This window comes from Rhinichthys klamathensis, unplaced genomic scaffold, assembly GCF_029890125.1.
Source record: "Rhinichthys klamathensis goyatoka isolate OS25496 unplaced genomic scaffold, OSU_Roscu_1.1 h1tg000019l_1, whole genome shotgun sequence".
NCBI classification, from domain to species: Eukaryota; Metazoa; Chordata; class Actinopteri; order Cypriniformes; family Leuciscidae; genus Rhinichthys; species Rhinichthys klamathensis.
The window spans coordinates 3,555,510-3,578,390 of NW_026606570.1; the positions used below are offsets into that span (position 1 = coordinate 3,555,510).

The 22,881-nt window shown below is 37.7% G+C and overlaps 1 protein-coding gene across 4 annotated transcripts in view; it reads right to left on the bottom strand.

Moving 5' to 3' along the window:
• specc1 (sperm antigen with calponin homology and coiled-coil domains 1) overlaps window positions 1-22,881 on the bottom strand; it is a 373,450-nt gene that overhangs the window by 211,432 nt on the left and 139,137 nt on the right. For all 4 annotated transcript variants that reach the window (XR_008803997.1, XM_056236125.1, XM_056236143.1 and 1 more), the window contains exon 2: window positions 2,617-2,811. Coding sequence is in view for 3 of the 4 variants with exons in the window: in XM_056236125.1 (XP_056092100.1) it covers window positions 2,617-2,778 (162 nt within the window). In the remaining variant the exon portion in view is untranslated. The remainder of the gene's footprint in view (window positions 1-2,616; window positions 2,812-22,881) is intronic.

Here is a 22,881-nt window from a genome sequence, read left to right on the forward strand (position 1 = left end):
TATTTGGCATTATTTTCTCGTCTTCTCATGACCCACCTACATGGTTAGAATTGGAAAAAAATTCAATTAAATCAGATTTATCTCTGGAAACGTATCTTTATTAGCCTAGAAATCTAGACGCACCCTAGCGGCAGCAAAAATTATTTTTCAGAAAAGTGTGGTCTAGCAACTCTCCATAGACTTTTGAGCTAGAAAACCAAAAACTGGTCCGGCCAATCATATCGTGTATAGAGTCGGCGGGCGGGCTTAACATAATGACGACAGAGTTGTGACGGTTCCGCGTGATTTCCATAGGTGATTTCCCTCTGCTTGAAAACAAACAAGATGCTGCTGGCGAACAGCGGTCTTTCGAATCGGCTTTGGCCGCGACTCTAGATGACTTGGGAGTTAAGAGAACGTCACTTAAGTCATTCCTAAAACAGAAAGATGTGTTCAGAGTTTTGACGACCGAATACGGCAAAAGTTTAATATACCAACTAGCTGGTTCACTGGTGGAAAAACGCATGGGACTCACTCAGCCACAGCCGTTCGTTGCTCTGGTTGGTTGTAGCGCTATCCTATTGCGTGCCGAGGGATATTGAAAGACAACTGTTTATCCCGCCCCTCGGATTGAGGTATGCCAATTGTGAGTTCCCAGACCTAACATCTTGATGTAGGTCTGGCTTGCCAGGCTATATCTTTATGACTCAAAGAAGAAAAAATAAAATGAAGGAAACCGTTACGAATCCAATAGTTTTAAACATGGTAAGGGTGTGGCATGAAACAGTGCCTGCCTTCCCCATAAACACTGCCTATATGGGGAAATGCAAAATTTATTCCGGGCAGAATAGATATAGGCTTCAAACTATGGGCAGAGAAAGGTATTAAAAATATAGGGGGTTTGTATATAGAAGATAAACTAATGTCCTTTCAAGAAGTGATGACTAAATATGAAATATCTAGAAATATTTTTTTTAGGTATTTGCAAATACGGAGTTTGATTTTGTCTTTTCAGAAATGTTTTATAAATATACCACCTTTATCCATCTTGGAAAAGGAAGTCACCAAAAATTGTTGTAGTAAAGGTCTGATTTCACTTTTATATAACGTGTTTGTAGAAGGATCTCAGGAGTCTGCAATTTCTCGATTAGAGGGATGGAGGAAGGACCTTAATGAGGAAATATCAATCAATGAATGGAGTGAGGTCTGTAGAGACGCTCAGAAGCAAACTGTTAATACAAGATTGAGATTGTTACGGTATAATTGGCTAATGCGAGTTTATGTAACCCCAATATTATTAAACAAATTCAACAAGAAAATTACAGACATCTGTCCTAAATGCAATTCATGTAAAGGTACTTTTTTTCATTGTGTATGGGAGTGTGAAGAGATCTTGAAATTCTGGAAGGGAGTGCAGACTGAGATGATAGAGAAAATAATCAATGTTACAATTTCTCTTGAGCCAAAATGTTTTATATTATACTTATATCCTAGTAATCTTAAACTGAGAAGAAGAGAATATATTTTTGTCTATATGTGTATTCTACAAGCTAAGCGTCTTATAGCGCTTCATTGGAAAAAGTTAGAGGCACCAAGTATAGGGAGATGGCTCAAGGAGATGACACTGAATATGTCGTTGGAAAAAATAACATATATTATCAAAGGCAGATATAGGGCTTTTGAAGATGCTTGGAAACCCTTTATGCTTTTCTTAGAAAAAGAAAACAATGGGGATATATCTGATGGTATATTAGAAGATATGTAAGGAAATGATAGATTATTGGATGTGTCTTGTACTTTTTTTTGTGTGTGTGGGTGTGTATGTATTTGTTGGTGTATATATTTTATTTTATTTTTTATTTGATATATTGACATATAATGATTCTAAAAAGCAATAAAAAGAATAAAAAAACCATTTAATTAATTTGTATTTTTTTATTATTTAAAAAAAAAAGGTTTAAATAAATTATTCAACGACTTACTCATAAAACTCCACTTGACTCATTACTGGATGAATCAAAGTTTTTAAACTAATCTCTTGAATGAATAATTCAATGACAAATATATATTTTTTAACGGTCACTTGTCGCAATAGCAACGCAATGATGACATATCCCCAGCCTTCTTAAACAAACCTCTTTGAGGTATGAATAACATATATTACATTATTTTAGATTCAAAACAGTGAGTTTAGCCAAAAGGTGACCAGCTTGCAGTGCTGCTAAATATTGAATATTGGATGAGGAATATAATTATAGGAATATAATTTTAATGGTTATTAATATAATATTAATAATAAATATTGAAAATGTTTTTAGCGATACAGCCCTGTCCTAATAGTAGTGACAACCAAATTAATATATACTAATATATAGTATATATATAATAAAATACTGTTTTAAATAAAACTACAGTATACCATACAGAAGAGCATACAATACACAGGTAAAGATCTTGTGTCAAATGTAATTTTTAATTGGTCCTGTGTACTGTACACGTTAGAAATCTTTGGGTGTGGCATCACATCTTACAGCTTACTTAGTGTTTTACATTTGTTTTTTTTTTAACTCAAGGACCTGTGCTGTGCCATTCCCACTTTTCATCCATTCCATTATCATATTAGATCATACAGATCACCTTGCTGAGTCGCAGATCAGAGGCAATGGTGCTGGATGATCTGGAGGTCTTCATCCCGATGTTGCTGGAGTACGAGCCTTGAGAGACACTTGTAGACAGTTTTGGACGCTCCGGAGCACCCATTCTGGGCAGTGTCGCCTTAACAGTGCCCCCTTTCAACATGGTCTTCTCAGTTTGTGACTCTCACTACTTGTTCTGTGGACAAAGCAACAAAAGTAAGCAGAGGGTCAGAATTTCTCATTAATTATCTAGACTCTGGAGGCCCGCCATATAGTTTCATAATGAACCGAAAATATTTTAACATTTCTAATAAAAATAAAAAAAGCTTTCTAACGTTGCATTTTGTACAATTGCTTTGACATTGCAACTGTCAAATGAACACAAATTTAAAAGCATGAAAGGGCTTAGTGCCCTTATCGAATCACAAAGGGCTGCGATTTAATAAGTAAACTGTTGCACTGCCTGTTTCAAAGCAAAGTGCACACTTTGCTCACGTGATCAGCTTGTGATCCAGTGTTTTCTGTGTCTCGGAGCAGCATAGTTCACAGTGAATGCAGAAAACTCCATATTTGCATGTGCAGTTTAATGGCCATTTTGGAACACAACATGCACCAATTATGCATTATTTTCACATTCACATAATTTCCAACATTATGTGGACAGTTGATTACAGCATTTCAAGTGAAGAAAGTATAATAATATTAATAATAATAATAATTATTATTATTAATATTCTAATTGTTTGGCTTCCTAAAACACCCGTGTAAACGTAATGTAGACTGAGACAATATATCACACCTAAAAAGTCCAGGTACAGGCCAATCTAAAGACTTCATTTGGACACTGAGGTTGGAGATCTTAATTTTTAGCTCTCAAAGTGTACCAGATTGATGTATTTAACTTTAAAATGAACAAAATTGTCTTCTGTGGATTCACAAGAAAAGAAAAAATCCAGTGGGAAACACTGGAGTTAGATGGTTGAGTTCAGATTATGTTACAGGAAATAGTTTAATCCCAATGGGATTGCTGGACACAAACACTTAACAAGTGCTACACTTCAGAGTTTCATCATAACTAGGCCTACTGTACATAATTTGCACCAACAGAATTCAGCAGAATCAGAACACCTGTCGTTAGAACACACAAATTCACATTCTTGCATGTTGGTTTAATAAGTATTTTGGCTAACTTGATAATAAAGTATTCACCTGCCAATGTAGTAATCTAAGCTAGAGGTCTTCTACCTGACCCAAGCCAATCAACGCTGACAAACTTTAGAATTTGATACAGATTATTCATGTAGGTTCTAACTTTTTAGGTTTGTGCCGCAGGGCTCCAGACTGCGACCAATGGACCAAAATTTGAGAGCGTGCGACTGAATTTTACATCCAGTCGCACATGTGCGACCAGTAAATTTGTCCATTTTTTTTTTGTTTTGTTTTTTACACACGTCAACGTGGAAGGGGCTTATCAATGAATCCGGAATGTGTGGAAGGCCAATGAGTGTGAGAAGAATAGGGAATGGCCACTGTAAGTGGCTAATGTGTGGAGGGGGAGGGTCCTAGAGATAATGGAGCGTGCGTTTAAAGGACATATTGCAGGTTAGAGGACCCAACGATTTTCTTAGATTTTCTTTAAAATATACTTATATGTATATTTATTACTTATATGCTACAGAAGCTTCTGGAGTCGTTTTTGTGAGAAAATTTTAGTTCCGCATCTGAAAATGGGCGTGGCGGGCATGACGTAACGGGCGGGAGAGCGGTCGATTCAAACAACAGGAAAACAATGGATTGCAATGACATTTCGGACGCTGTGGAAATACTTACTCGTATGACGGACCACAGCCATACAATTATGAGCCTGCTATGCTGCCAAGAGAGCAGGGACAGGCCAGGATTAATGTTAGACAGAACGATCAGAGACAAATTGAGTTGTGGTGTGAGGAGAACCAGTGGAGAACAGGGCAGGTGTCTTGGTGAGAGAGACCAGTGTTAGCTTATAGATATATACACGTTTGCTAACGATATACACTGTGCTCACAATATTGTTCAGATTATTACCATCGTATATCAGGCCAGCAGACATGAGTATGTTTAGGGTATACTATTAAATGTATAAAAAAAACTATACTTGAGTATATTTGTATTGTACTAAAAACATACTCAAGTACATTTTTAATACATATTTTCACCTGGGTTATAACATAAACAGAAAATTAAAGGTGCCCTAGAATGGTTTTTTATATTATTTTATAATGTTTCCTGGGTTGCCCTTATAATGTTAGTATGTTTTTTAGATCAAAAATAGTCATAATTTAGAAATAAAAGGCATTTTTCCTAGCCTGATTTTAGCCTCTGATTTGAACGCTCTGTTTGAAGGGGCGTGTCTGCTGTGTGTAACCGGCCTCTGCTGTGATTGGCTGACATGCTTGCATATGAAATAATGTATTACATGTGAAACTCTCTCGAATAATTTTACTACAGCTATTATACGTTTTTACTATTACAGCTATCGAGATTAACGAATCGTGAGATGTTTTTAAAGTATTTAGATCTATTCCCATCACATACAATGTTGCCGTGATGACTGAGCATTGAGCAAGCAGATCAGTCCAGTGTTTCCCACAGAATTAAATTCTATTTGCGGTGGTGTGGTGTTTGGGGACCGGGGACCGGGGGGGTGGGGGGTGCATAAAGGACAAAAGCTTAGGTCGCGCCACAGGGGCTTATATGTATTGTAATGGTGCAAAAAGTCAAACTTTAGAGGCATGTTATCAATAACCTTTATTGGAATATAAATGTACATAAGCTTAGCTGCAGGAATCTGTGAGGGCAACGGACAAGAAAATTGGTGTACCCAGGGCAGGCTTAGTAACAAATACCCTTGTATGGTTGTCTTGTCTATATACACTAAACGTTAGTGCTGTCAAAATGAATGATTAATCCAAGTGATTAATCAAAAAATAAAAAATAAAAATAACTCATAATCCTGATTGATACCTTCCTGGTATGTACTATGCTCAATTATATAGCAGGGCTCTCAAGTTTTGAATACAGGCAGCAGGAGTGACACAATCACATGAACAATTCCAGGATATGCTTTTTTTTCTTTGGTTGTTGCGTTAAATCTTACCCAGATACAATAGTGCTATTTTCTGATTGGCTATTGTCTAGCCCCTTTCTTTTTTTTTGATTGGCTGATAAGTGGGAGGCTCGACTGCAGAACTCCAGGGGAGACGCGCTTGGTTCCTGCCGGTTCCATAGTGAGAGCGGGGCGGCCAGAGACATTTTGGGTGCTGCAGTATATTAAATATATTATAAACAGCTTTTCCGCGAGAGAAATACAAAAGACCGAAATGAGTGACTGTGACGCTCAATGCGTGACACTTGAGAGCTCTGATATAGCTGATGGCAACAATGTTGCAGGTGCAATGCACCGCGTACAAACCGGAATGGTATATGTTTATACTTCTCATCCAACCACAATCAAATGCACTCTATCCGGGTGGCGCGATTTATCTGGATAGTTTTTTTTTGTTTTTTTTTTACGATGACAAGCAGAAATGAAAACAAGCCGAAATGAAATAGCAGTACCGAGGCTATTTTTAAAATAGGGCTGGGTTTCGATTCAAATTTCAAGAATCGATTCGATTCCGATTCTCAAGATCTTGAATCGATTATCATTATTCGATTCGATTCGATCCGATCTTCGAGATTTAGATAAGTGTTTTTGAAAAAAGCATTTTTTTCCAGCTGTTACCTGAATTACAGGACTGTAGTTATGCAACTACATAACTATTATTATGCAACTACATTACTATTATTATAGACATTTAACTGCAAATTAATGGAGTATTGATGGTTGTAAAGAACAATCCCCCTTCCAGAGAGTGTTGATACAACTGCTTTCACAAACTTGCACTGGTGTAGACGACAGAGGACGCAGAGGTATATCAGCAGCAGGGCTGTCGTGATTACCGCAATCTTGTAGTACCGCGCTACTGACAAGTCAACCGCAGAGGATTGCAAGTAACCGCGATATTCACGTTTTTTTATAAGGCTATACCCTTCTTGTTTTGAACTTCATGCATGTGTATTGAATGTTAAACAAGTTCATAATGATAACAAACAAGACTGTTTATCGTGGTGAATGTGATGTGTAGCCTACAGAGGCTTCGCACAGACAAATGAGAGAGATCGGCAGAGCGCGTGCGATTAGCTGCGTCTGTCTTTGAAGTCATATGTAGCCTATTCGTGAAAAAGGTTGCCGTGTCAAAGGAAAGCGAAATATTTGTCGTATCATCCTTTTAACATTCACGTCACGGTTATTTACCATAAATGCGCGTCAGCAGCAGCGCTGGTCAGCATTTCACAGCGCGAGGAAGCCGCGGGGAAATAAAATCAGCGAGTCACGCTCACGCATTGAATCAATGCCATATTGGTCTCTAATAAGTGAAGCATCAGCTTCAGCGTTACCCATGCGACGCAATTGCTGCTCAGCTGAGCCTTGAAAAGTGGAACTCAAAGTTAAAAATAATTAACACCTCGTTTCATTACATCTCTTTTTATGAATCAGCTTTTTTGAACGTGTTCGTTGAATGAACGGTTTAATGACTCACTCAAAGCCCGTTGTCGTAACAATGTGCGCGCTGAGTGAAAGCCTTTCAATGCGCATTAAGGGATCTCCCAGTCGGGGCAAGTTAAAGTTCACGGGGAAAATGTAAGCCTATTATTAAATCGATCCTCTGAGTTACGGATCGATCTATAGAAATTAATATGAAAATCGATTCAGAATTGGTGAATCGATTTTTTCAACACAGCCCTATTTTAAAATGTAAGGAGTAGAAAGTAGCCTACAGATAATTGCGTGAAAATGTAAGGAGTAGAAGTAAAAAGTCGGCTGAAAAATAATTAGGCCTACTCCAGTAAAGTATAGATACCCAAAATGTGTGTTTGGACAGAATACGAGACAGAATTCTTTATTAAATTCATAAAAGACCAAATACAGGAATACTGGCTTCTAAACCTCAAAGAAATGCCACAATCAAGACCTCGGAGCAGAAATAAGTGAGAAAACACCTCACATGTGCCGCTCACAGTATAAGGGTCTTTCCTTGCCATTAATGCTTGGATAACACGCTTAGGCCTACGTCTCTTTACATTAATAATAATAAGAATGTCTAGTGTGGTGGCTGTGATATATATAAACCTACCAAAGTCCGTTGCCATGATTTTTGGAATGACTGATCGCGAGAGGAAAAAAATTACGTTTTAGTCGTTTAATGGAAACACCGTCATTTCGCAATATTTTTTTATCGAGAAAAAAAATTGCGCGAATCTGTAATGGAAACGCGACAGCGTTTAACATAGACTAACTTCTCAGAGTTATAGTGTTCATTATACTAACCATTCAACACCGGATTGATTCTGGAGGAATAAGCACCGGCAACAATCCGTCCTCCAACGCAAGCTCATGTTTTGATTCAGATCGTGCTCGAAGAGGAGGGGCTATTCGCGTCTCCGTTGTCAGTTTGTGCGAGTGGGAGGGAGGGAGCAAGCTGCGCGCAGCTCTACAATAAAATAAAATTTTACCCATATTAAATAGTTAAAAAATCTGAAAATCAATCCGTGGCGGTCAGCGTTGATATTGTGGCGGGCCGCCACAAATTAATGAATGTATGGGAAACCCTGCAGTCTGTTGATCGCGAGCATGAAGATCTTATCATTGCAATGCAGTTTCTGCACTCTCTCTAATGCTTTCACCAATGCAAACACGATCATGTAAATACAGTAAGAGCTTCGTTGTGCAGTGTAACGTGCGTCATAGAAGTCATAACGAGTTTGGCAAGTGTCCAGATAAACTCGCGCTGTGGAAAGATTGTTCTTTGATCGCTTTCTTTATATAATTTATTCACAATTTAACCCTCTGGTGTTCTTCGGTCGTTTCCGACCGGAATTTTTTAAATAAAAAAATGTTAAAAATCGTAGCTTCATTGGAATGGTACGAAACTTGGTGACTTTTATGGTACTTGGTATATGAACACACAAAAAAATTGGGGACATGATTTGAAAAGTCTAAGTGGTCGTAAAAAAAATAGTCACACTCATGGCCTTCGGTCAAAAATGACCGGCCATAGGATATGAATGGGAAAATGGCAAAAATATGAAAATACAGAGGTTTTTTTGTGCGTACAATCTACAAATCAGCCACGATGCAGAAAAAAAGCATAACACAGTGAAGGGGTGAATCTCTAAAACATCAAGAGTGCAAAACAGACAAATACACTCACACACACACACACTTATACACACAAAAACACACACACACACAAATGAACGTGTGTCATTGCAAAAGCTAATTTTGGGAAATGTGTGAAATAAAAGCAATTATTCATCAATGTAAGGAATAAAAAGCACACAGATATGAAAGCATGAGACTGTAAGCCATCAAGGTTGCAAAATAGACATGCTCACACACACACACACACACACACACACACACACAGACACACACACATAGGGAAATATGAGACTGGTGAAACTGTAACAGAGAAATGTGAGAATATGTGAAATCAAATCAATGAATCAAATAAAGGGGAGACATTGGGTCCAAAATGCAAAGGTCACACACTATGTCTCTCTCTCTTGAACACACGCACACACACACGCACAGTGTAAGATCAAACGATGGAATTCTTCCCTAGTAACCTCCAGGCCTATTGCAGCACATATGTGCTCTTTTGATGTGTTTATTAGAGGTTGAATTCAAATCAAATACTGTCAAACCACCCATACTACTTCTGAATAGGATGTCTACTTCATAAATTGTATGAAAATTATGGAAATACATGGTTCAGATCACTCAAAACATATATGAAAATGGAGGCGCCCTTATATGGTCAGTAAGGAAGCTTGGCGTTCCATGCATCTAGTGAAAAAGTTTGGTATGCGCCAAAATAAAATCTTGACTGAAAGCTTATTTTTTGAGATATCAACCTAAAATTTGGAACACAACTTCTTAAGATTTTTGGCTTTCATTTTCTTGCAGTTTTAGAGTAAAAAATATATTTTATAATATATATATTTTATATAAAATATAAATAATAAAAATTTTACATTGTTCATTTTTATTAACTCAAACTTTCATAACTTTTTTTCTGTTTCACTTTCATAATTTCTTTCACGTCTACAATAATCTGGCAAATGTCTTCTTTAAAACAAGACCAACCATAGGTCTATATTCCAAAGCATTCTTGAATTACAACCATTTAAGTTTGGATAGTGATTTTCATGTCTATGCGAAAAGAATATAATTTTTATTTTATTTTTTAAAAATAAAATAAAACAACCAAACAAACAAAAAACTTGACAAAAATAGTCTTTGAGAATCACTTATTATAAATTAAAATCCACAACCTGAAAAAAATAGGCAAATATGTGCAAAAACAACTAGAATTCACAAGCCTTTCTACAGAGGCTGTAAATCCATCTAGTGGTTAAAATATGATATTGCATGATAATTATGCTCACTACATCCACCAGATGGCTCTAATGTGATTTAAAAAAATGTTTTCTATAGGCCAAGGATCCACTTTAACCTGAAATACAGCATTAATTAAAAATAATAAAATAAAAATATATATATAAATTTTCTATTATATTCAATGGGAAAAAATTGATCATAATTATTGCATAAATATTAATTATTTTCATAAAATTCTCTCAAAACACAAAAAAGAAAAAATATTATTGAACAAAAATAAATTTAATTGATTTTACTGAAAAAAAAAAAAAAATTGATTTCAGGGGTCCGGTCACTTTTGACCGCGAAGGTCTTGAGTGTGACTGGAAAACGAAGAACTCCAGAGGGTTAAATAAGTTTTTTTTTCATCCTACTAAAAGAAACGATGTGAAGTTGATATTTTAGTCACTGGCTTGACTTACTGATGCATAAACAGTATTGAACGATTTTGAGAGAAAGATTACCTGTCTGAACTTGAACAATTACACATCAGAAAGTGTTGGTAGCTCGGTAGCTCGATCCGAGGCCAGCTCTGTATTGGCCCAAGTTGAGGAAACAGTCGTCAATGAAATGTTTGGAAATTTCCAGAGAAAATAAAATTAACCCATTGTTTCTTCAGAGGCTCGGATGAAGGAAATAAAAAATACTTTTGTGTTCATGTGTACATCCAAACACTGAGCAACTGCTATGCTTCGGCTGCGCAGTTCCGCCTGGCATTGAACATGGGCTGGCATATGCAAATTCTTGGAGTCGTACATATTAATGATCCCGACTGTTGCGTCACAGTCGGTGTTATGTGGAGATTCGCCTATTTTTCAGGGGTGTTTTTCAAAAACGAGATTTAAGTAAGAAGGAGAAAACAATGGTGTTTGAGACTCACTGTATGTCATGTCCATGTACTGAACTCTTGTTATTTAACTATGCCAAGATAAATTCAATTTCACATTCTAGGGCACCTTTAAAGATTTGAATATTTAAACAATCTGAGTAATTTTGTTTTTCAATTACAAGTTGCCTCTATTTAGGGCATGACTACCTATATCACACTATTTGATGCCATTGGTACAGTATAAGACGATCAATATTCTTGCTTCGGCATCCCATGTTGGACTCCATCATATCGCCGGGATGATAATCCTCCGATCTCTGTTTTTCGAAGCCGATGCGGAAGAGAAATCCCGTCTCTTCACCTGCACAAACCGCCGCACCAGGCATGAAAGATAGCGCCATCGTTTTTCATGTTATGGAAACCTGTAGACTCGATGTCCTGACAGGCCGGAGTTTTTGCAACCTCCACAAACACAATAATTTACCATGACGATGATAAATTGAAATACAAAAACTACCGAAAACACACTGACTCACGACCGCTCTCACTGAATACCAGCCTATCTGCACTGCTCCGTCGTGACGTAAAATGACGCGATGTTGAAAAAAAAAAAAGGCGTTTTTACGAGCAGTCAAAGAAACGCTCACTTTATCTACTAAATTAGTGCCCTTATGTCGTTTTAAAACATTTTAAATCCTTAAAACTTTTCATATGGTATTTTCATACAAGGTTATATATTAATTTATATTTTTTTACCTGCAATATGCTCTTTAAACACAATACGCTAGTTAAACGCCATTGCCGGTTGCTTTTAGAAGACAAGAGGTTGTAACGTTAAATCAGAGCGCAAAGGCATTGTAATTTCTGCATCTATTATCAAAGTATTTATTAGTAATACACTGGAAATTAGTAGAAATGTGAATATTTGGTTAGTATGTTGATTTACGGTGTGTGCTCCTAAATTTTCTGGTTGGACCCCTAAAACTTTCAGTTGGGGTTGGGGGCCACTGTGCTCCTAGTGAAAAAAGTTAGTCTGGAGCCCTGTGCCGATTTAAATTTGTTGGAAGTTATTATAAAACATTAAAATAATTTTGTTTTTATTTTAACGTTAAATTAGCCATGTCTGTGAGATTTCTTCCTCATTGAAGAAAAAACAGAGCAGCACTGGTCGGGTCAGATCATGGGGGTCATTACATTTTTAGGCTTCAGCCAGTGTAGTGCTAATGAAATCGTTTTCAAAGTTTTCAAAGCACGAAAAATAAAAGGCAGCAACAAAATCTGGTAAAGGAATAACCTTCCAGGAACATGCAGGATCATTCAATAGATATAATTTTAACGCAAGTGAAAGCAGGGCAATTTATAGGGAGAGAGAAAGGGAAGAGCGAAACAGAGATAGAGAACCCACAGAAAAATCAGAAGAAGCTTCCTGTGACTAAGTATGTCATCTTTTAAGTGATTTAGTAATCAAAAGCCCCTATCAGAGACCCAATACCCTCAATGCAGAGTGTAGGTTTCACCCTAGAAGATCTTTAAAACAGTTGATGCACAGAGACTGGGTGACTCAAAGTGATATATTAGTGACATATTAGTGAACAAAGCAGAGGTAATGTGAGAGGAATGGACAGGTGGCCATTGACTGAAAGAGGCATAAGTGCTCTTCAAACCAGAGAAGGGAAGAGGGTGAGGGAGCTAATGTGTTCTGCAGAGAGCTGAGCATATACCCTTGTGGGTTGCTCACAATGACTTGAATAATGGTGGGATGCAAATGTACATAGGCTCAACCATTTACAACATCCCAAGAGATGTGGAATGATATGAACATCAAAAATCAGTGAGAAAGACTTGCTCAGTTGCTCAACATCTTCCTAGTTCCTACTCTTTACTCTCCACTCTCTGTTCTTGTCTTTCCATTTACAAACAGCAATAACTGGCCTAATATTCAAGTATAATGTGTGAAAAAATTTTTTTTTTTGCTGTAGAGCTGCACAATTAATCATTAAAATATCACATCTTATTCCTACATGACATCAAATCTGCAATGTCTATTAAACCTTTGACAAGTGCGCTCACAGCTGAATATTCAGATCTGTGTTGGCGCTGCCACTGACCAAGAGAGAGCAGTTGTCATGAATGGGCAGGGTGCTATTTTTGCTAGGGGGATAGAGAGGATTTCATTCTTCTGGTCATAACATCCCTGCCTCTGCTGAATAATTTTTATTTTTAGAAAATTTGGCTGGTATATTAAAGCCGATAAATAATGGTTTATTTCCTTCAGCTGAGACACTTCAGTTCGCCATGATGGTTTTGAATTGCTTGACATATGATTGGAATAACTTTGAAAAGGATATAGGCTACATAAAATTGCAATGAGAACATTATAATTGTGTGCTTGGGACATGGCTTTTAACCCTCTGGGGACCAGGGTGTTTTTGGGGCCCTTGGGATGTTTTGACATGCACTGACATTTGTGCTTTTTTCAGTTATTTATAAACATGTTAATGGCAAAGGTGTAAATTCACTCTATATAGCACAAACGGGGCTACCATGATATGTGAGCAACATGTATGTACATGTTTGTATTTTTAAGAGAATAATGTTTATGCGTGGTTATTGAAAAAAATAAACAAATAAAGTTGCTGAAATAAGACCACAAAACACATATTGATTATTTCTTTTGAAAGACTTTTGAAAATTGTATCACATAGTCTAGAATATTTGCTCCAAAACTATGTGAGAATCATCCTGACTACTCATTCAGATAAGTCAATAAAGTCTTTTACATTTTTAATGACGTGTTTTGTTTGAGAAAGCTTTATGCGAGGAGGCGTGATCTCTCATTAAAGGAGAACTCCGGTCAATTTTAACATTGAGCTCATTTTTTTGTACATTTGGAGTGCTGTCAGTACAGACAAAAACGACAAAAATCGGTGTTGCCTACACCGTGTTATCCTCTTTTTAAAATTCGCACCCTGTTGACTTCAATGGGGCAAGTTCTAAACCTGCTTTTAGCCTCTTAATTGTCTCAGCCTCAGACGTCACGCCCACGGAACGTTGGCTAAACGTCTGATGCATATGGTACACTTAACTGGAAACACTTCAGGAATGTCGAAGTCGTCATCTGATTGGTTGAATTTTATCGGATTTCCGGGGGGTGCGAGTGTCGCGTTTATTTTCGGTCCGCCGGGAAACAAAGTGCAGACGTGTGATTGCGGAAGAAAAACTGTTGTGTTTACATGAGTGACAATGAGCATTTATCAAGATCAGCTAAACGTAGGATTCTCAAAAGTATGCGAGGTTCACGGCGTAGACTCTTTAAGAGATGTCCAGGAGTTTTGTTTGAGGCACTTAGTGGAGACAAAAAGAGATATTTTAGCCTGTTTGCCGACGGGATTTGGGAAGAGTATTATTTTCCAAGCCTGGCCGACCCTTTGTCAGCATTTATAAGGATTCCCAGCAGATCCAACTTTACTAGTTGTGTGTCCCCTCCTATCTATTACATAGCTGTCAACCCTCCCTTTTATCCGGGTTTCTCACGTATTTTAGCTCTTTTCCCGCTGTCTTCCCGTTTTATTATTTTCCCGTAAAATATCCCGTATTTTTACGCTCTGATTGTGTGAGACGTACATGCTCGGGCAGATTCTGCTTGAAGTCGTTCATCCTCGGATGCGGCGCCGCGCGCGCTGTTACAAAAAAAGCTGTGCACACAGCCAAGCGAAATGGGGTCTTGCCGGTCTTGCGCACCCAACGCGTAATCTTTGCCGCGCTCGTGCGGACGCGTCAAGTATAAACAATTATACTCCGTGTCAGCGCGCGCTTTGATCGGTTAAGGAGCATAGACCTCTCCCTAATCATCTCCAGCAGCCCCCGAAGCACGTACCGTTTCCCTCGTAAGCTGATATTAGTATTTAAACATTCTCTGATAAAAAAATGTTTAAAAAATGACACACTTTCTCTAATACACACACACACTGTCTCTTTCTCTCTCACTCATTTGTAGTTATAAACTCTTTAGACTTTTAATGATTAGTGCTTTATTTTTAAAGTTTGTGGTGGGTAAGAATCGTGTAAAAAAATTCCCTTATTTTGGGGATGGATTCCGGGAAATCTCCCTTATATTCAATGTTCAATGTTGACAGCTATGATCTATTATGGAAGATCAAGTGAAATACCTAACTGTGAAGGGGATATCAGCCGCGTTTGCGGGCAAACATGAAACAACAGACGCTGACATCGCAGCTGGCCGATTCAGTATTGTGTTCGGTTTTCTTCTCCTTCTTTGATTTTCTATGCTGACTGACTTGTTGCACGCCGGTCTGTTGTTGTGGGGACATTTCCACGTGACGCTGAACGAAACGAACTGTAATTGGTTGTTGGACATGTCGGTCAAACGGCCTTATGGGCGGGCCTTGGCCAAAGAAAGCTGCTATGAGTTCCAGACCTTCAGCCGTCAGTCTGAAGGTCTGGCTACGCGAGACTAGCCTCTTAACAACCTTAATATGTCATTACAAGTGCACAGCCATGTGAGTGGTGTTATTAAGAGTGACCACGGTCAATCTGACTGCAGTAGATGTGCAAGATATTAATAAAAATGATGTTAATTCAGCCAGCTCACATACCTTTATTTACTTCCTGTTTTCGTTCGAAGTCCACAGTAGTCAATTGTCGAGTTCGCGCGCGCGATCATTAGTTATATCTCTGGTTATGCGATCTCGACAATTGACTACTGTGGACTTCGAACGAAAACAGGAAGTAAATACAGGTAGGTGAGCTGGCTGAATTAACATCATTTTTATTAATATCTTGCACATCTACTGCAGTCAGATTGACCGTGGTCACTCTTAACTCTCTGGGGTCGGCGGTCTCGCCGGCGATACCAGCTCACTTTTTTCCTTATCAGTGCAAAAGAGACTCAAATTACTCTGTTAATTTTGATCTTACATATAAGTGTTGTACATCATTCGATCCTGTTAAGTTTGTATTTTTTTTGTGGAACCTCATAATAAAAACAAAGTGTTGTGCTTTTCGCCTAATAAAGAAAAATAAACATGATGCGCGTTCTGCGTTCTCTCTGTCAGTGAAGTCCATTCTGAAACGCGTCCGAAAAATCATCTGTAACTCTGCAAATACTCAGTCAAACAGGTATACAGGCACACAGGCATGAAGCCTGAATTATCTTCTTTTAAATGAAGTAATTTATATAAACATTTTTTTTTCTCATTTTATGTAATCTGTACGAAAAGAGGGAGATGATAGTCGTTCTCGTCTCAGCTCATTAAAGTTAATTTGACCACGCCCACAGAGCGCGCGCTCTATTCAAACACAAATGCGATCCACGCCCACATCAGCTGGATAACCCACGAAAGAGACTCAGATTTACGACGCTGTGAGGAATAATAGTTCTATCTTAATAATAATCCTGGAAAAAATTACCTCAGAAGTAGGCTACAGGTAGTTTCATTTGGAGGAGCAACGGATCCAGCCGAGGAAATAGGTACATTCTTTATTTTCAAGTGCTTTGTGCTAATCGCGATATGGAATAGTGTCTGTAAACAAAAAGACTGTTTGAATCGCGTTTTTGTGTGTGAATGAATGAACAGCTTTTACCTAACTATATTCCAATACTGAGATGAGTAAAAATCGACTGAAATATGTTGAAATAAAATATTTTTGTATAAGCAACGTATTAAACTGCAAATTAACATTTATATGTCCTAAACATAAAAACGATGTGTTACATATGAAAGACAAGATGTCGTTTTTACTGTAAAATACTGCCACATCAAATAAGCTTGTTTGCTAAGATGTTATTATAGTGTTTGTTCGATTGTAAGCTATATTCAAACTAATTAATCCGCAACTGTGAAATATGTATGATAAAATGTATACTTTAGTATATAATACAAAGAAAGATTACATTTGAAATATAGTTAAAATTGTAATTGTTGTTGTAATTGTAACCTTTTTATTAAAATAGCAAAAATATATGTAGGCTACATATAAATAAATCTTAGGTAAATCTTAAAAGCTCAATATAAGCCTCCTCTTTAAATTATTTGTATTGTGTTTTATTAGTGACACATTTGGGATATATTCCCAAACTTTCTGTAAAAACAGTATGATAATTAACTGCACAATTACTAGAAATTTTTACATTTGATATTATACAATTTGAAAGCACAATTTGAAAAATAAATAAATAATTGGAACTGTGAACCAATTTTGTATTATATAGGCATATACACTCACCGGCCACTTTATTAGGTACACCTGTCCAACTGCTCGTTAACACTTAATTTCTAAGCAGCCAATCACATGGCGGCAACTCAGTGCATTTAAGCATGTAGACATGGTCAAGACAATCTCCTGCAGTTCAAACCGAGCATCAGTATGGGGAAGAAAGGTGATTTGAGTGACTTTGAACGTGGCATGATTGTTGGTGCCAGAAGGGCTGGTCTGAGTATTTCAGAAACTGCTAATCTACTGGGATTTTCACGCACAACCATCTCTAGGGTTTACAGAGAATGGTCCGAAAAAGAAAAAACATCCAGTGAGCGGCAGTTCTGTGGGCGGAAATGCCTTGTTGATGCCAGAGGTCAGAGGAGAATGGCCAGACTGGTTCGAGCTGATAGAAGGGCAACAGTGACTGAAATAACCACTCGTTACAACCGAGGTATGCAGCAAAGCATTTGTGAAGCCACAACACGCACAACCTTGAGGCGGATGGGCTACAACAGCAGAAGACTCCACCGGGTACCACTCATCTCCACTACAAATAGGAAAAAGAGGCTACAATTTGCAAGAGCTCACCAAAATTGAACAGTTGAAGACTGGAAAAATGTTGCCTGGTCTGATGAGTCTCGATTTCTGTTGAGACATTCAGATGTTAGAGTCAGAATTTGGCGTAAACAGAATGAGAACATGGAACCATCATGCCTTGTTACCACTGTGCAGGCTGGTGGTGGTGGTGTAATGGTGTGGGGGATGTTTTCCTGGCACACTTTAGGCCCCTTAGTGCCAATTGGGCATCGTTTAAATGCCACGGCCTACCTGAGCATTGTTTCTGACCATGTCCATCCCTTTATGGCCACCATGTACCCATCCTCTGATGGCTACTTCCACCATGTCACAAAGCTCTAATCATTTCAAATTGGTTTCTTGAACATGACAATGAGTTCACTGTACTAAAATGGCCTCCACAGTCACCAGATCTCAACCCAATAGAGCATCTTTGGGATGTGGTGGAACGGGAGATTCGCATCATGGATGTGCAGCCGACAAATCTGCGGCAACTGTGTGATGCCATCATGTCAATATGGACCAAACTCCCTGAGGAATGCTTCCAGCACCTTGTTGAATCTATGCCACGAAGAATTGAGGCAGTTCTGAAGGCAAAAGGGGGTCCAACCCGTTACTAGCATGGGGTACCTAATAAAGTGGCCGGTGAGTGTATATATATATATATATATATATATATATATATATATATATATATATATATATATATATATATATATATTGTCATTGCATTCTTGTGGCTCAGTGACACACCTGTATGAAAGGGTCATTAGTATGCAGCCCCATTATGCGCTCATTATGCGGGCCATTGTCTTCTCAGGTGTGAATCACAGCAGGTCACACCCCTGCGCATATTGCCTTTCCAAACAAAAAGTGTCATTTTTAAATTTAAACCAATCTATTGTTTTACGGAATGATAAGGCAGGATGATTTTCAGATCATTTTGAAGAAAAAACTCTAGGCGACAACATCCATTGGTCAAAAGTCTTGTGGACAGATATTTAGTATGTGTTTTGTGGCCTTATTTCAGAAACTTTAAGTTTTAGTTTTTTCAATAACCACGCATAAACAATATTCTCTCAAAAATACAAAAATGTACATACATGTTGATAACACATTATGGTAGCCCTGTGTGTGCTAAATAGAGTGTAATTACACCTTTGCCAGTAATATGTTTATAAGCAACTGAAAAAAGCACAAATGTCAGAGTATGTCAAAACATCTCAAGGACCCAAAAAACACCTTGGACCCCAGAGGGTTAATAACACCACTCACATGGCTGTGCACTTGTAATGACATATTAAGGTTGTTAAGAGGCTAAAAGCAGGTTTAGAACTTGCCCCATTGAAGTCAACAGGGTGCGAATTTTAAAAAGAGGATAACACTGTGTAGGCAACACCGATTTTTGTCGTTTTTGTCTGTACTGACAGCACTCCAAATTAGGGATGGGCGATATGGACTTAAAAATATATCACGATATTTTCTGCCATTTATTGCGATAACGATATCAATGACGATATAAATACAATACCATATTCACCACTGTTTTTGGCTACAAGTGATAGCTGCATGCAAAGTAAAATGTACCCTTCACCAAATAGGCTCCTATAAAATACCAATTACCATACATAAAATAATAATCAAAAAACAGTAAACACCATCCCTTGCAGAAATGGAAAAGTTGCATACGTTTCTTCTGTAAAAGTGCAGATAATGTTTAAATAGTGCAACTATACTGAAAAACATCACACAGTAATAATTCAAATCATTTACAAGTTTGAAATATAAAAAATCTAACAACGAATAGTTATACTAATACTACTACGAATTCTGATACTAATAACAATATAAACCACATTAAGGATTGATGAGCTGCTGGGTTCATGAATATCATCACGTCTGCGTTTGCGCATTAGTTTCTGCTTGCTCAAAGCTGAATAATTCCAAATGAACTCCATTATTTTTACAGGAAAATACAACAAATAATATAATTTACATGTAGACGTCATGTACACTTCAATTCTGCGTGGTATGTAAGACTCTCTCTCTCTCATCGAGTGCGTGAGAAACACGGAGCGCTCTCAGCAGTGACAGCACGTCATGCGCCTCAGTGTTTACTGCGCGTCAAATACACTGTGTATTCATTGAGATGAACTGATATAGTGGGCTTTACGGATCACTTGACGGAGAGCGACACTCTCAAGCGCTCAGTCAGTGTTCGGCGAGATGGGCGGATGAAAATCTGTGTGTACCAGTTCCAGATTGTAGAGGTAGTTACTCGTTTAGCGATAAACTTCACCTCAGCTCCACGTCCGCCTTCCGCCATGCGCGTGAGCTGCGAATGCGTCCCGTCATAGGCTTTATCGTTATTATCGCGGGGAGACTAATTCTTATCGTGAGGAAAAATTTTAACGATATATCGCAAACGATAATATATCGCCCATCCCTACTCCAAATGTACAAAAAAATGAGCTCAATGTTAAAATTGACCGGAGTTCTCCTTTAATATGTATGGCATTTCACACCTGAGAAAGACAAAGACCCTCCCATAATGGCCCTATTAGGTGCTATCAGGCCATATCATTATCAGGAGCCTTGCACAAAGAATGAGGAAATTTAAAAAAGAATGGCTTTTAGATTGTTTGGATTTATTTACAACACACACACACACATACACATTCACATACACACACACACACACACACACACACACACACACACACACACACACACACACACACACACACACACACACACACACACACACACACACACACACACACACACACACACACACACACACACACACACACTGCTTAGAATAAGTGAACACACCCATGCTAAAGTTGACTAAAAAGAGGAATAAAAAATCTTAATGCCTTAATTAAAAAATGAGGAAAACTCCAACCTTTAGGGACATGAATAATGTCCTTGAATTCTTTGTGAATGAATAATGTATCGCAAATAATTAAATGTTCTTCTTTAAAATACAGGGTGCATCATCTGGACACTTCTATCACACACCCTTCACCATATAGACATGGTTTTATTTCAGTTCAAAGTTCAAAGTTAGAGTTGGAAATTGTCTTTTTCCATAAATGTCTTAGTTTGATCATACATATTTCAAAGTTGAGGATTCATTATTTTGATATAGCTTGCATTGAACAAACACTTTAACATCTTAGTTGATTAGTTTATTGACAAAACATACTATATATTTAACATATGAGCAGAAACTCCTAAAAAAAGCTTATTTGATGTCTATTTTAGAGTAAAAACTTTATCCAAAACTAGTCGAAATGTTGTATTTTATTTAGTCTGTAACAGTGCGTATCTGTGCGTTCATTCATTCATTCATTAATTCATTCACACACACACACACACACACACACACAAACATGATTTCAGAGTGTTTTCAGTGTTTATGGGCGTTAACGCGTCTCAATGTGTTGCTTCACATATTTGCGTTTGAATAGCGCGTGCTCTCCGTGGGCGTGTCACATTACCAGAGATAATGAGCAGAGAGAAAGATAATTAGAATGGCTGACACATCTCTCTTTTTATATAGATGACATAAACGGAGAATATTTATTTTAGTTTTGAATCGGATCATTTAAAAGTACAAACTCAAATGATTTAAAAGATATATTGCTTATGGCTGGGTGAATAGTATTAGCTGAGTTGTGTTGAAGATTAGAGACGTGCTCCAGAAAAAAAGTTCACGGTGACGGAGGGGCAGAACGCACACCCTGTTTATTTTCTTTATTTTACAAAAGCACAATATTTTATTTCGATTGTATGTGGGCACATAAAAAAGTAGACATTTAACAGATTATTTTCTCATATTTCTTAACTCTATATGAACAGAAATTATGGTAGTACATTAAGTCTATTTTTCTGCTATGTGAAAAAAAACGAGCAAAACGCGCCGGCGCGTTTCTGGTCCCCAGAGGGTTAATGGTGATGGTTATGGTTATTTTATTTATAAAGCACTTTACAACTGCACCTGCAGACCAAAGTGCTGTACAATCAACCACATAAAACAAACAACACATAAAAACAACATGCAACTTACAAAAATAAATACTAGCCCAACCTCTCAAAGGCTAAAGACATGAAATAATTTTTAACACTGGTTTTAAATACATTTAAAGAAGTGATCTCTCTTAACTCAAGAGGCAGACTATTCCAAAGCCTCGGACCCGCAACAGCAAAGGCCTGATCTCCTTTTGACTTTAAATGAGATCGACGGACTGAGAGCAATGATTTATTATTTGATCTTAAAGACCTAGGTGCTTGTTGAAGAGCAATAAGCTCAGATATATAGGTAGGAGCTATCCCATGCACTGCTTTAAAAACATACAGCAGAGTTTTATATTTGATCCTGAACTCCACAGGTAGCCACCTGAGAGACGCTAAAACAGGGGAAATGTGATGACTTTTCTTAGCACCCACCAGCAGCCGTGCCGCCGCATTCTGTACTAACTGCAAGCGTAATATAGTGGTCTGACTGGACCCTACATACAAAACATTACAATAGTCAAGGCGGGACAGAACAAAGGCATTAATAACCTTTTCTAAATCTTTTCTCAACAGAATAGGTTTTAAGCGAGCAATAGTCTTAATCTGGAAAAAACAACTCTTAACCACGGCATTAATCTGCTTGTCAAATTTCAGCTCTTGATCAAACACAACACCTAAGTTTTTTACTTGGTCATGGCAATAATCTGACCATGTGCCAAAATATGTTGCAATATCAAGGCATCTTCTGGCAGGGCCGAAAAACATGATTTCAGTTTTACTTTGGTTTAACTGAACCAAATTATGAGTCATCCAGCTCTTAACCTCCTCCAGGCATGCCAACAGTGAATTAGAACCACAATTCTCTACTGATTTCAACGGGAGATAGATTTGTGTATCGTCGGCATACAAATGGTACGACATGCCATATTTTTTAAAGATCAAACCCAGGGGCAACATGTACAAAGAAAATAAAATAGGGCCTATAACAGAACCCTGAGGAACCCCACAAGTGACGGGCACTGCTGTTGATACAAAGTTACCATACTTTACTGAAAATGTTCTATCAGTAAGATACGACTTGAACCACTTTAAAA